General features: G+C 42.1%; 1 protein-coding gene across 8 annotated transcripts in view; it reads left to right on the top strand.

The window, feature by feature from the left end:
* Positions 1-9,310, top strand: part of fbxw7 (F-box and WD repeat domain containing 7) — a 139,769-nt gene extending 130,459 nt beyond the window's left edge. For all 8 annotated transcript variants that reach the window (XM_082537988.1, XM_082537989.1, XM_082537987.1 and 5 more), the window contains 3 exons: positions 2,468-2,693; positions 4,442-4,652; positions 6,814-9,310. In XM_082537988.1, the coding sequence (XP_082394114.1) occupies positions 2,468-2,693; positions 4,442-4,652; positions 6,814-7,082 (706 nt within the window). In that variant the 3' untranslated portion in view covers positions 7,083-9,310. The remainder of the gene's footprint in view (positions 1-2,467; positions 2,694-4,441; positions 4,653-6,813) is intronic.
* Positions 9,311-16,194: the final 6,884 nt, after the last annotated feature.

Genomic DNA, 16,194 nt, shown 5'->3' with positions numbered 1-16,194 from the left:
ACGGCCAGGGCTTGCACCTGGGTTTAGTACTGTCTCCCCAATAGATGCATGGAAGATGCTCATGTCTGATAATATAATAGAAGAGGTGCTGACATGCACAAACATGGAGCCGTGAAGAGTAGCCACAGACAGGGGAAAGGTTTGAAAAAATGTAATCAAACTTAAGCTCCTAGCCTTCATTTGATTAACCATTCTTGCAGGAAGTGAGAAGAACTGGGATGTACCAGGTGGTGTGCTTTTTGGGAGTCCTCTGCATAACCCATTGTACAAGGCCACTATGTCAATTCAAAGATTTAAAGATATTCGCCGTTTCTTGCACTTTGATGCCAAGAGGACCAGAGCCTACCGACTGAAAACAAACCACATGGTAGCTTTCCGCTACATATGGGGCCTGTTCCTGGTCAACTGCAGGCAGAAATTCATCCTCAGTGATTGAGTTACAGTGGATGAACAACTTGTGCCTTTCAGAGGGAAGGCCCAGCTTCTGCAGTATATGCCGAGCAAGCATACAAGAGTGATACAAAAACTCCAATATCTTAAAATTAATGAAAAAATAAATAAAAATGCAAAGGGCCTCATGTCACAAACATGTTTTATGAGGAATACCTCAAATATGAAAATATAACTCTTCGTTTTAAAGATTTTGAAGAATAACAACAGAGTTTATAGCAAAAGGCATTGATTTTATTTGGGGTCATTTTTGACCCCACTCGTGGAAGAGTGTAGGTATTGGTAGGTTGTGCATCCAAGGGTTAATACTCTTGTTTTCTTGCTGGTAGGAACGCTGGCTCTGCCTGATCTGTGCCTGAAATCAAAGTTGATCCACACATGAGCAAAGTGCTGAAATGAGTACCGGTTACCTCATGTCATGTCTGTGTGTGTCGTTCAGTTTTATACACGAGTATAGACTTTACTTATTTATTTTTATCCTTTTGTAGAAAAAGGTCCAAACATGTTGCCTGACCTTGTTCATGGATTTCAAAATTGGCTTCAAGTGCTAATAAGAATTAAATGAAACCTTTTTTTTTTTCCCCATAATTTGTATAACTAGGGATAAGATTTTACTTCAGTCTTTTTCCCCCAGTGTCTTAACAATAAGAGTCCATCTACTACAGTCTAAGCTTTTATTTTGAAAGTTCTTGGTAGAGACAAGCTTTTTTTTTTTTTTTTTTTTTGCATGTGTACAGCATATTAGGCACCAGTGCCTCTTTTGTCTGTTTATTAGATGTAAGGCTACAGGGAGCATCTAGTTAGCATAGCTTGGCAGAAACAGTGAATCTGTCTGTCTCAAACATTTACAGCAGTCCAGCAGCATCTCCAAAGCTCACAAACTCATGTTTCACATGTTTTTTTTTTGGCTCTACTGTACTCTATGGGATAAATATTCGTTTTAATTGGTGTAAAAAACCATATAACTTTCAGAAATAAGAAACACAGGATAGATTAATCCTTGAATGTTCCTTATGATTCATCACACCCACATTTACAGCCATCCCATCTGGTAAATAAGAGCAACTGTACAACGGTAAAAGAGGACAGCATCTATGAAAGAGAGCATGTGGTTTCATAGTGATTAAATGGACCCTGTGAGGCGACTTAAGTGAACTGCTGCTCACTTATTCACTCAGTATCACACTCTGGAGACTCCAAGTGCTCTTTTCGCCTTAGGGCCCACCAAGGTTTTTGTGTAGCATTTGATTACTCACTCAGTGGAAATGCTGTGAGCTGCTGGTAGATGGTGAATAACATGTTGGTGATTTCTATCTGTGTAGCACCGTGAGGCGTTTAATAAATAGAGTATGGGCTGTGTGTATCTACAGCATGTTTTGTTTTGTTTTATTTTATTTTATGTATTTATTTATTTTTGGCTAAATTGAAATAGCCCGTAGAAAATTTAAGGTCAAATGCGGAGAGATGCCCGTCTTAGTCCTTACTGAAGTGTCTTGAAGCTGATGGAAGTTGATGAAAGTATTGACCTTAAGTGTGATAATCTGAAAAATGTTCAACTTGAGTAACTGTCACTCTAAAAGGAGTTTCTCTTCCTGTAACCGGTAATATATATTTCCATTCAGGGTGAATTCACAGATCAGGGCGGCTGTTAAAGACAGGTGTGGGGGTTTATTTCTACATTCATGTATGAACATGAATGTGATGCTGTGGGTTACTCATTGTCAGAGTAGTGAGGATCCGTGCATACGTGCCTCATTATTCTGTCAGTGCATTTACCATATTATGAATGAGCAGTTGTGTGGAGTATTGAATTTAATCTTGGAGAATGGATGACTTTAAATGCACGTTACATCTGTGGGAAAGCAGCTCAGCATAAAGGCAGCTATTGAATTCACGGTGGTTTGAACTGATTACTGCACCCGTACTCATCATCTCTCTCATTCATTCCTGAATCTCTCCTGAATATCTGTGTTGTGCTACGGTTACCTTTCTCACTGTCTGCGTTTGTGTCATGCAGGGTGGTCAGTGGATCTCGTGATGCCACGCTGCGCGTCTGGGACATTGATTCAGGTCAGTGTTTACACGTCCTCATGGGCCACGTGGCGGCAGTGCGCTGCGTCCAGTATGACGGGCGACGGGTGGTCAGCGGTGCCTACGACTTCATGGTGAAAGTTTGGGACCCCGAGATGGAGACCTGCCTCCACACGCTGCAAGGCCACACAAACAGAGTGTACTCATTACAGGTGAGGCCTCCCACAGCATTAAAGAAAAGACTGGTGTATACCAATCAACCTTGGAGCCAAATGAAATGTACGAGTTACTTTGTTTTAGAGTCTTTGAGAACTCGTATAAAAACATTCTCGTTTATGACGCAATGAATCAGATGCAGTTGGTAGTTTTTAGGTCCATATATGTAAGAACTCGTCTAACTACATTATTGTAAGGGCTGTCTGTAAGACTGATGTGAGCATAAAAGAGGCTTTAACCATGTTTGACTATTGTCAAAGGGCCGGATTTGCTAATCTAAAAGAAATAGCACAAGGCTTCAATAAGCATAAAGCAAGCCGGTTGTGTGCGTGACTTTCTACCAGAATTTATGAGCAACCAGTTCATCTCAGCCTTAACGAGAGTAGGACAGATTAAGGTGGCAAGCAAACACATGTGGGTTTGAGTGATCTACTAAAAACACAGCTTGTTGCTGTGCTTGTTTCTTTTTTTCGGTACCGGTACTAGTTTTATTTTATTGTATTTATCCGCGACACCTTAAAGGCCGGTCCGTGAAAATATTGTCGGGCATAAACTGGTCCGTGGCGCAAAAAAGGTTGGAGACCGCTGTTTTAAAGGAAAAGTTTATCAAAGCTCTGCTTAACTTCTTGAAAAGAACTACAAGCCAAAAGACTGAAGGGCTGAAAGACATTTTGGCACAGTGGGCATGCATAATTTCCTTAAGTTGATAGTTGCAGGCTGTCTTTGATTTACACCAGCAAATTAAGAACCGTGTGCCTTGACAGTGGATGTTTTAACACCTTTTTGTGTTATAAACAAGTGGAGAAAATCCTGAAACTAGTTATGTCAAATGCAAATCTAGGTTTGACCTTCTGTTCTTTAAATGTTGAAATAACAGTGCAATTAGCAGCAAACTGATTACCTCGAACTTTTCCTTTTTTGATCCCCAAACTTTGGTGACGCAACAACAGGTGACTCAAGTAACACTTAAGGGAAAACAGTCATAAAGATGCTTTCACGCTCATGGCAGTTGTCATATGTTTGTGTCACCAGAGTGGTTTGTGCTATTAAGAGTACACAGGTTAATTTTAAATGAAGAGCTTCTAAACGGGCCTTTTCACTGTACACTTTTCCTCTTAACTGTCCTAAACTGTAGGAAGTTCACTGCCGCGTGTCCTCCAAGGACTTCTGTGGAGTGAAATATTGCTTGTTAGGCTCAGGCAATTGCTTTAAACCTGTGGTGCACAAAAACAACAGATCTCTCTTTTTGCATGAATTTTTTAGTCCTTTATCTTATATTCATGTGCAATTCTATATTCTTAATTTATTATGTCCCAGCATATATGTGTGCTGTTTGTTCGTTTGGAGGAAGGGGGGAAAAAGTTTATACCCGTTTGTCCTCTAATATGTCCTCTCTTCTCATCCACTCTGTGTGATGACAGAGCACTTTAGCTGGTGCCATAACCCTCACAGAGGAGGCTGATTACTGCACTGATAGATTGGTTTTTGTGCCATGCTGCTTTGATAGACTTTTAAAGTGTTGGTTCTCTCCAACTAGATTTGGGAAGCAGCAGAAAAGCTTTAACAGATCAATACTGTGCATCCATTTTAAATGGGTTTAGTCTAAGGTTAATAGAAACAAAGTACGCAGTGTTGAAATGTGAGGTGCTTTTGCCGTCAACTCCAACTTCAAGTGACAGTTTTGGTTATCTAGAGGCGGCCGTTTGATTTTCAGACAATTTAAACGTATTCGTTGTTTCTGTAGTTCGATGGGATCCACGTCGTGAGCGGCTCATTGGATACGTCTATAAGGGTCTGGGACGTGGAGACGGGCAACTGCATCCACACGCTAACTGGCCACCAGTCCCTCACCAGTGGCATGGAGCTCAAAGACAACATCCTGGTCTCAGGCAATGCAGACTCCACCGTCAAGATCTGGGATATCAAGACTGGCCAGTGCCTCCAAACACTGCAAGGTGAGGAAAGTGAAGTATGAACAGTGTGAGAGTTACTGTAAAACTTCTGGAAAACCAGAGGCTGTCTCAGCTGTTATTGAAATCTAATTACATTTTAATGACAGGTTTAACTTTTCATGACTACATCTCACACTTTTCTGAGTCCATCATGTTGGCAAAGCTGCGGGTAGTTGTTGCTGCAATGGAAGTCTCCAGGACCACACACGGGCAAAACACGTTGTAGGATACATACGAAACTGCTGCACATTTACTGCTGTTTGGATAAACCCTAAAAGAATAAGTGTTCTTTGTACTGCATTCAGCTGAGTACTCACACAGCAGCTGGTGCATTGTCTCCCACTCAGAAGAGCTTGACCTTAGTGGCTCCAACGTTTTTGGGTGTTGTTGGAGGATGTTTGCTTATCACTTCCAAATTTCTGTGTTTATTTGCTGGGAGTCATGAGATCAGACTCTTAGCTGTTTTATTCTGATAAAATAATTTCAGATGTGGTCTTATGCGCAGACCTTACAGTAAAAAATCAGTACAAAGGTCTCATGTGACAGGACAGCCAGGCTACATCAGAGATTTTGGGGATGTAACTCTTATATTTTCTTTCTCTCTTAACTTTCTGTCCTGTCTTGATGTGCTACTGTTTTCATACCACGAGACTTGGTTATGTTGTACTCAAAGCAGCTACACCTAAGGTGGCTGCAAAACAACTTGACTGAAATGTAGACTTATAGATCCATGAATAAATGACTTAAAGTGTAGAAAAGTGGCAATGCTAGCCTTGGAGGATAACAACAACAAAAAACACGTTAGATGGGACTCTGTTTGATACTGACAGTCCAATTAAAAATCCATCTAAATTACCTGTTTGTGTGTGTAAGTGGAGCAGAACTGAGCCAACACCTTGCAAGCCTGCTGGTCCTGATTACAGTCTCATTTCCTTTGTGTCTGAATAGTTCTAACTCCATTAGCAGCACTGGTGCCTCACAGGATGTTGGAAATCCTTTGGCTGAATAGCAGTGGCAACCAGCAGTGCCCCACTCCTAACCGCCCTCATTAGCAAACTCCAAACCCGCATGCGGGTGCTGCGTCCACAGCGCACACAGCAGCCCAACAAAGGATGGTCGTATAAGAGCCTTAAGAGAGCAGGAGGGACGGCGTGCAGGGAGGGAGACTGTGGGTCTGTCTGGTGAAGAGAGGTGACTACAGTAAAAGACTGAGGGCCCGGGAACTTTGTAGGTCATATAATTAGGTCAGCAGACAATTTCTGCCATTCATTAGTGTGTTTTGATAAGACAATAGGCCAACAACAAGGCTGTCACTGTCAGCTCGAGAGCGCATAGGTAATCACGGAGCAGAGTGCTTTGTTGTGGTAATGGGAAGAGCAGAGGGAGGAGAGAGACAAGCTGGGGGTTGGTGCAGAGCAGTATTGTGTAGCCGGGTAAATAACTCAGCCTTTGAACTAATCAGAGACGGAAACAGAAAAGATGTGAACGCTTGTTCAGAGATTTCAGCAGGTTTCGTCGGTGAAAGGTTGTGTATCCTGAAACAAGTTAAATGCATCTGAGCTCACAATTCAGTCAAAATCAGTTCATTTGCCTGCACTCGACTCTGCACTCGTTTTTGTTTTCGCTTTAATTGATTTAATTAAGGTATGATTTTCAAGCCTGAAGGAGTCACGCATACAGTCACAAATAAACTCACTTCAGCCACTACACGCTTTAACCGGTATGTACTGGCACCAAACAGACCAGACAAAGGTGTAGCTGAAGCTGCTTAGCGTCTGTGACAGACAGGAATGAGCCCTGGCAGCTCGTCCTAAAGCCTGCCAGCTGTACGAAGATCTCATTGTCACAGCACCGTCAGGAGTAGGAGCTCTTCTTTCACCTCACAGGCTGACAGAGGTCTTGCTTTCAGATCTTTCCCTGTATCTGGGTTCTTCATTATTTTTAAATTCACCCATTCTTTATGTGCCAGTAGACTAGCACGTTTGACCAACATTTTCCACGAGCTTTGGTAGAAAGGGATTCCCCTATGTTACAGGTTTTAGGATCTGACTGATCCACACACATTTACTGGAAACTTTAACCTGAATGTAAATGTTTTAAGCCATGAAAAAAAAGACTTTTCTTTACCTCGTCCCACTAAATATAAGTATCTTTGTGTCTTCAGGTCCTCACAAGCACCAGAGCGCCGTGACGTGCCTCCAGTTCAACAAGAACTTTGTCATCACCAGCTCGGACGATGGCACGGTCAAATTGTGGGACTTGAAGACCGGTGAGTTCATCCGTAACCTGGTGACTCTGGAAAGTGGCGGAAGCGGCGGTGTGGTGTGGCGCATCCGGGCCTCCAACACCAAGCTGGTGTGCGCGGTTGGTAGCCGCAACGGCACAGAGGAGACCAAGCTGCTGGTCCTGGACTTTGACGTAGATATGAAGTGAGAGGGAGTACGGTGGGGAAGGTCGAAGAGAGCGAACCGCACAGGAAGGAGTAGAGAGGGAATGGGAGACCTGGAAACTGGAGAGCCAACATCCAAATGCTAGAACCACAACCACCAACAGTGGGCTGTCCTGTCCTCTACCATCATCTTCCCACGTCCCCCCCCTGCTTTTTTGGGCAAATGTTACTGACAAAGAGACACACCCTCACCTGTTCAGCCCCTGCTTTTGAGCCCCTTCCACCAGCACAAGGTGGAGCCTAAAGGGGGATCGGGTTGGAAACGAGGCGAGGAGGGCGGAGCACGACTGGTCTGTCCCTTGATTGGCTGTGAGAAAGAAGAGGAAGAGGGGAAAAAAAGAGGAACGGCCGAAAATGACTGAACTCTTTTGAAGTGACTCTCAATCCTTTCAGTTTGGGGGCAGCTTCACTCAGAGACTTAGTTTCGCTCAAGCCTGACAGATTTTGACATGTACAGAGATATATTATTTTTTAAAAGCCCCTCCCACCCTCTGTAACCCCCTCCCATCAGTGTGCCCCCCCCCCCCCCCCCCCCAAAAAAAAAAAAAAGACAAACACACACATACACTCAAAAGGCTGACCGGAAAGTGGGAAACGTTGACCGTAGGTTAAGGCTGAGAAAGGTGGATTTTCCACACCTAAAGAGCTGCTCGGTGTAGCCTGTTCAGGCTAGTTTCTCGTCACTCCATTTCTGTTCCTGTTTGTTTCTCCCCTTCTGTAGTCTGATTTCTTTAAAATAACGCACACAAACACAACTGTGAATTTCAACACCTCTTTGGTTTATCATATGAAAGGTTTTGTTTTTTCCGCCTTTTCTCACTGTTGCCAACAGCAACAAATCCCAGTATTAGAAACCTGCCCTGTTTAGGTTTGCCATCTTTGTCACAAGGGTTTATTTTGTTTTGATTTGTTTTCTTCCTTTCTGTTTTCTACATACCTGGGTTCGGAGCGCCGTCTCCACATGAACATCAATGCTGTCCAGATTTTTCCAGAGTCTAGCTGGGGTGGTTTCCTCAATGCCAGTGCTGTGACGAGAAGAAGAAAAGGTCCTTTGCTCTAGGCGCTGTGGATTAATGCCCCCCTGAACCCCACTCGTCCCCCTCCCTTCCCCTCTACCGTTTTCCCCCCCAGTGGCCAAACTGTATTTATGCTGCTAGATGAATGGGGAAAAAGAAAGAGAGAGATGGAACTTTTACTTGCTGTGACGTTTTAGTCCCAGGCAAAATTCCAAATTGAACTCTATGTTTGGACTTACAGAAACAAAATATGAGAAAAAAAGGTAACATCCAGCTTTTTATTTTCTGTTTTGTTTTTGCCACTGAAACTTGAGCCAAACGTGCCTCTACGAGGCCGAGAGGAGGGAGCGTGTCCGACAGATACCGGCGGGGAGCGCCCGCAGAGAGGAAACAAGGGGATGTACACTGTTGGCGTGCGTGCGTGCGTGTGCATGAGTGCGTGTGTTTAGCGTGTTAATGGGCAACTTGTAAACACATTCCTTGGGACAAAGCTCTTTCGGCCTGTTCTTTGGGGAAATGTACAAATGCTGTTCAGACTGGCAAAGACAAAAAAAGCGAAAATATAAAAAATAAAAAAAAATCCTAGCAGATGTATCGATTTTTAACAGGTGAATGAAAGAACTGTCCATATCCGTGCGTGTGATTGTTGTTCCGTTCAAAGATGTCTGAAGCAACAGAGGAGACCATCACAAGCATCAACTGACAGGCGGAGCTGCCGGGAGTCTTAGTGTTACATGTGTCACAGTCGAAATCACCCAGACGGCCTCGCGGGTCGTCATGGGGGGAGAAATTTTAACAAAACAAAAAAATCCCACAAAGGCAACAAAACATGAACAGAAACATTGTAGCCAAACAAAAACCGTCCCAATCTCCAAGAGTCACAACTCAAGCTGAACTGTGAAAGTGGTATAACACTGTATATTAAAAAAAAAAAGAAAACAATCTTGCTCTATCTCCTCTTGTTGTTTTCTCCCTCTGATTTTAATTTATGATCTGGTTTGAGAAATCAGATTTGTTGCAGGTGATTTCATTTCTTTTTTTCTTTGTTTTTTTCCAGTTCATGTAAACTGCCTGGCAAAAAAGAAAACGGACAGAAAAAACCTTAAAGGGATTGTGTATTTGTTTGATTCACTTAGAATTTTATTTTCTTATAACTTAAGTGCAATAAAATGTGGGTTTTTCTTTTTTCATTTCAAGCTGACAGTTGTCTGTTTTTGTTACCTGTATGAAGGCATCTTATGTGTTCAATAAAGCAAATTATTTGGTAATTACATCCACAAGGGAATAATTTTAAACATTAATCACAGCGCAGTCTTAGTCTTCTAGTTTTGTCGACGGTGTGATCAGAGCACCTTCACAAAAACAGATATCTGACTTCAGTTTAGTCTCCCCTTCAAGATGGGCTTCTTATGTCGCTCTGCACCATTTCCAGCACTCCTGCTACTTCCTGTGTACTCCCTGGAAGTCCCATTCTGACCACTTAAAATGCGCACGCTTTCATGTGACGTCCTGCGCAGTTTTCAAACAATAACTTTTCAATTTGTCCCATTTCCCAGAAAATAAAATCAAAGTATCAGAGAGACAAATCTGTGGACTAATGCGAGATTTTCAGTAGTGACTTTATGTCCAGTTGCTGATGAAAAGAGCAGCTAAGGGCATTTTTCATTCCGCCATTATAATTTGTCGCTCCGGCAGGTGAGCGCGGGGTGTGGATCCATGTTTGTGAACACGAAAAGTTAGCGTAACATTATTTTCAAATTGATAACAATAGGGGAATCTACTAAACCTCAGATGAGTTTAAATCTCTGACTTTGAATTCAAAGTCAAGGTCAGTGTTCAGCTTTAATGAAAAATCACTTAGGGTTTTTACATTTTTACCACGGGTGCAGCTCCTATAGGAGGCTGAGGACACTGCCAGTACTTTTCTTTCAATAACGGAGGAAGGAGGCGGCCACTGACTGGTTGTTTGATCGCAAGAAGCTACAGACATGTAGATGACAGTCCTCAAAATCATCCACAGGCACTCCAGAGGACCAGTGCACAGTCATGTTTAAGCCATAAGGTTATGTCAGTGTAACAAGCATGCTCCTCGGCACCCAACTTTGTGTTTGGCTATTATACCAAACAGTAATAATTCTCAGTGTGAAGCAAGATTTTCAGGTATGTATTAAAATCATAAACACTCAAGGTTCATAAAAGGACTTCTAGAGGGCGATCAGGATATCTTCATGCCATCCAGAAGAACTGGACAACGAAATGACCTTCAAGGATTTTTAGCAGTATCAATAAGTAATATAAAGTTAGACCTTAGTCACTAAACTTCCTGATTGTGCATGGTGCTCATCCGATTGCATCTCCAGCTCAGCAGCAGTTCCCATTTGTCCTGTTTATTGTTGAAGTCACATTATCAAGAAATCCCACGAAATGACTGAACGCACTAACAGCCCCTCAATTTAATTCACTAGTCAAACTTTTAATTCTGCATTTCCAACACGTTTCCACTTTTTGTCTGTCATGTTTTATTTGCCATTCACCCAGGAGTGCCTGCAGAATTTTTTTTCAAACGGGGGCCACTAAAAATACTGGGGTGGCACAACACAGAAAAAACTATGCCAAGTTGCCTGGTGCAGCAAATTTTGAGAGGTGGCTGCTGCCCCCTCCCTTGGTGCTACCATTCACCCTTTTAGCTCTGCACCATGAGCTACTTGACCTCATCACTACTCTTTCCTACAGAAAATGAAAATGGTTTGATTTTTAAAAACAGAAATTCTCCTCAGACAGAAGCACTCAAGCAGAAGCGAAATCTCAGAGGGTTTGACTATATGGAGGGTGAAAAAAAACCAGTTCACTGTGATGAAGCAACGTGCCTGCCAGCTTAACAACATGACAACTCTTGTTGTGTTTTTAAATTGTTTTTGGACAGTGAAGGATCTCCTCAGAGGAGGAAGCTGTATGGCTTTGGCCTCAGTGGTAGTACAATCATTTTTTTTCTCTGGGGATTTGTTGACAGGCGTTATAAAGACTAATGCCAGTTCTGTTCTTTTGGTACATGCACTGGTTGCAGTTCCCAGTGGTGAGCAGCTGACAGAGAATAAATCGGCAGCAGTTTGCTTGCAGTCAGCCTGCAACCGAACACCCAATGGGCCCAAATGTAGAAATGTGGCCCATGATTATCTGCCTTAAATTTCTTGTAAATCCAGTTTTACGTTGAGCATTTCTAAACAGCAGGATTACTCAGATTTCTTTTTGTTATGTCGCCTTTTTTTAGGAGCCTTTTTATGTAACATATTCAAAAGGAACTGAATCCAGATAGCCTGAAGTGTTAGACAAAACACTTATTCACACTTCCACTAAGTGTAATTTTATCAAAGTGTTGTGTTGCAGCTCAAAAATACTAATGAGCTATTTGTTTTCTGTTTAGTCTTTAATTATTTTTCAGCCTGTGAAGATAATTCATGCAGTTTAGCTTCGCATGTTGCGTTCATTCTGCTCTGCTCTCTCCTCTATATAAGAGACCGTGAATGGCGGCTGGGGAGCGATTTAAACGTGACCCACTTGATGCCCACCCCCCCCAAAAAAAACGTTATCTGTCATGAGTCCGTACAGCTCGTGTGGCAGCAGTTGCAGTCTAGCTGTGCTCCAGATTCCCTCCCGCCTGTTGCCTAGCAATAGTTCGTGTCTGGCCCGGCCTCAGAGCTCGGTGTCCACTCGGAGTATAAACAGCATTGTGAGGAAGCAGTGAGGGCTGTTCATCCTCACATGAATGGACATGAGGGGCGTTTCCACTTCGACTGAAAAGGTCACGTTATGCGCAGTTTGTTTCCAGGATCCACTTGTGTGGCGTGCAAGCAGCCCCTCTGCTCTGGAGAACAGTAAACAACCTGAGTGACACATTGTTGCCTATTGTTATTCATGTATCAGTGAGCGAGTGCACTTTACACTGAGAACAGTCTGTCAGGTTTGTTTTAACTGAAACTGAAACACACAGCTGCAAAGTGATGCACAGTGTGGGTTAAACATCCAGTAGATAAGTGTACATACAAACACACAGTCGAATATATAGTCAGCAAGGTGAACCACAGCCTGAATAACGATTGAAAGGAGAAGGTAACCTATGTTTTAAACGGCTGCTGAAAACGCATTTTCAAACAACAGAATCGGCACATGGTTAGGAAATCCAGTAGCTTCCTGCTGGGTTTCAAGCCTGCAGAAGGGCACCAAATATGAGAAGTGGGATCGGGGTGGGGTACATTTAATTTGATCGCCTTTAGGGACGTCTGGTTGTGCAGTTCTCGTCTGTCCCATTAGAGTCCCGTGTGCTTGTGCATTTGCAAGGCATGCTGGATCTCTTCCACTTTGCTAAATTTGCAACATTTCAATTCTAATTTGATTTTGTGGAAGAGAAAGTTTCAGAGGTGGGATGTGGCGAGTAACTATTGTGTTGCGATGACCGAAAACACCAATGCAGTGCCGTGTTTGTGGAAAATGGCAATCATGGGAGAACTCTGCTTCAACCAGCTGACCAGATACACTGCTTTCAGGCTTTGAAACCCTGAACTTCCACTGAAACCTCCTGTTTGGTTCCTGGGACCCGGGCTTAGATCCAGATCTCTCTACCAGTGATCACCCTGGATATGAAAGTCAGGTCATTTTGACCAAAAAGTGTTTGAAATATCAGGGTCATCGCAGCAGAGCCAACTGACTTTAATATTGCATGTTGTGAATCTGAAGGTTGAAGAAAGGATTACAAACAAAACGGTCCTGCTACAACTTTGAGTTGAGCCTTTTATTAAGGAGTTCAGAGTGTACTTACAATCAAATAAACAGGACAAGATGCCCCAACTAGATATTGTATTACATTTGTAAGAGTCGATACGCTAATCGTGAACTTAAAGTTCTCTTTGATTGCTTTCTAAATTTAATCTGAAGAAAATTAGTTCTCAAAATAATGGAGAATTTGTTGATGCAGCTTAGAAATTTTCAGTGTAAAGCAAAGGCAGATCAATGTTCACTCGAGCGTAAGTTTCTCAGCTTGAGGTAGACCTGACATCCGTGATCCATTGTGTGTGAGATGAGGATGCTGTTGATTTCCATTTAAGGATTGTTATTGCACTACAGGCTACAGCTGGTATTGAGTTAGGAAACGATACACTGTCAGGAATGGTTCTGGGCCAGTGATGGAGTCTGGAGTGAGTCCACGCCTACAAAGGTGTGAGATGCAAAAAGTAGGAGTGTATTGATGAATGGCAGAATGCCAATCATGCACCCCCCCCCCCCCCCCCCTAATTCCTTCCCTTAACAAGTCAAACCAAATCATTCCCATTTCTTGTCATACTGTAGAAATTTCTATCGAGTCTATATCCAGGCATTTTAGGTAGAGCAAAGAGAACTTTAGACTTTAGTTACATTTTGTTATATCTCAAACGGTATTGCACTGTGAAGAAGTCTTGAGCCACCCCTCATTTATTTAGTTTTGCTAGAAAAAATATTCTCCCCCTCCAAAGGGAGGAACCTGTTCTGTTTGTGTCTGTTAGCAGTCTAATGTCCAGAGTTTTCAGGATATCATTTTTGAAATTTTATGTAACAGTAGATGCCAATAAAAGCTCGAGCTCATTTAGTTTTGGTGAAAACCTCGTCAAGGTTGCACCAAATGCAAACAAATTGTTAAAAACTTCACATTATCCACATTTTATTTTAATGGATTTTCTTATAATTTTCCAACAATATACTAGACTGTTGGCAGTGTATTTGGGATCATTGCTGAAAATGAAGTCGTTGCCAATCAGACACTCTTCAGAAGGTGGATCAAAATCTGAGAATACTTTTCTGTGTTCATAATTCACAAATTCACAAAATTGACACAGATTTTCAATCCAGTTCCTGTTTACTTCTTGACAACAACCCTTCCACTGAGACAATTTCTGATGATACGTTAGATAATCTCTTGAGGAGCCTTTTTTTCAATGCTACAATACTTCATCAGTCTGTGTTAAGTGGTTTAACAAACATTAAGATGTTCCTCTGAAATTGGTCAGGTAAAAGGACTGGAGTCCTGGCATTAGAGCTCCTCCCACCCCCTAAATGTAACACCCAGTAAGTTATTTTCTGAATATTAGCAGCCCAATAGAAGTACATAAATAATCTAAAGCAAAACCTTCCGTCTCCCTCGCTGTGTCTCTTTCTGTCTCCGTCTCTCCGAGCTACAGTTCTGCTCCAGATAAATGAGGAAACGAGATTATCAGACTCCTTAAAATGATTCTTTTATGAAGGCTGGAACAGTAAGATTCATTTTATTTCCTGACATCCACAAATTTCAAGATGATATTAAAAACTCTCGGTATGAAGATATGAGGCTCTGAGATGCACCTGCCCCTTTCTGTATGCCTATCATACTTGTGTTTGCCTTCTGGGAGACAATCAAGAAATACATAGCAAAGGAAATAGGAGGGGGGCTCAAAGAACGGCTTGCTGGGTTTGCTTGAATAGAGACATCATCCTGTTTCTATAGACAGATGATCCTATTTCAAATTTTTATTTTGGTCACTTACCAAAACATATTGAATTTGTTGGAAAGAACAAGACCAAATCAAATCTGAGGAAATCTTGAGGAAGATTTGGCACCATACTTTTCAAAAGGAAATTGAACAGAGATGATTTTTTTCCCCTTTAATTATTTCTTCAAAGTTTAGGAAGGTAAAAGTCCAGAGCTGGTTTCAAGTGTAGCTTATGAGCTCAGCAACATAAACATCAAACAAAAACTGGTGCATGATCACAGGATCCTTTCCATGGTAAGGAAAAGCTGCACTTTATGTTACACTATTAAGCATTATTAAAGTATTAGTAAGTCCTTAATTCATCATTTATACCATTACTCCACCTTATTATGCCATTTAAAAAACGGATATATTATGATTATGATTATTACTATCAGTGATACAGTAGAGATGACAGTTGCACATGGTATAAACGCAACAGATGAGCACAACTGTATTTGTAAATGACTGACTACTAATACCTTAGTAGTGTGACATTATTATAAAGTGCTACTGAAAAACCCTTCCCAGCAAACAGCTATGTGAAGAACAATCTCCAGGAAGGACACTTACTCATCATTTTAGCCTAAAGAGAGGTTTCACCACAAGATGGAAAATGATGATCTCATTAATGGAAAGGCGAGAAGACTAAAAGAGACTGTATGAAGGACGCTTGTAATGGTTCGTGATCCAAAGCACAGATCATCAGTTGAAACAGCCAGAGGAGGCAGCGTGATGTAATGGGCATGTCTGGTTGCCAGCAGGTTACTGGGGCATCCTGATGAGAAAGTCAGGTTAACTCTGAAGTGCACAGATCCTTACTTTCTGCTCAGACTCTGGCAGGTGAACCAGAGACGCACTGTGAAAGAACTCGGGAGCTTTGGGGAAATGTTCTGCGATGGTCGACTCAAGTCACCTGATCTCAGCCTGATCCAGCTTGTATTTTGGCAGAAAGCACAGCGACATCTTTTATTTAAGATTCTTATTTCCATGCTGCATTTTAAAGGCAATAATTTAATATATCTATTTCTAAAATGTCAAGAACATCACTGCCAAAGTAATTAACATTTTAATAAGAAAACATTAGTCGCAGCTGTGTTGCAATGCAGATTTTTCTGTCTTTTCAAAAACGTATTTTTCTTGGAGAAAATGTTTCACGGTTCACATACTGTAACAAACAAGATTGTCTTTAAGAGCAGACGCTGATGTATCTCCACAGGCAGTCCTTTAATGAACTTAATTTTAGGAAGTGATGAATCATCTCGTTCCTTGAGGTTATTAGCCATTTATCTGCTTTACACTTACTGCCTCGATTGCACTGCACTTCCTCTTGATGAATGAACACCCCTCTCTGTGCTCTCACCACTCAAAAGAAGCACGTCTGCCGTTGCCCTCAGCACTAACTCATCCAATGACAAACAACACGCCGCCGACATGAGAGATGGAAACGAGCGAAGGATTCTCCCCTGCTGAGCGTTTAAGGGTCGGGATGTTGCGATAGAAGAGGTGGAGAGGGGCTCTCGCACCTCATTCCATATCCCTCCATC

Source organism: Aulonocara stuartgranti, assembly GCF_965226115.1.
Source record: "Aulonocara stuartgranti genome assembly, chromosome: 6".
NCBI lineage: Eukaryota > Metazoa > Chordata > Actinopteri > Cichliformes > Cichlidae > Aulonocara > Aulonocara stuartgranti.
This window is presented reverse-complemented; position numbering and strand designations above follow the sequence as displayed.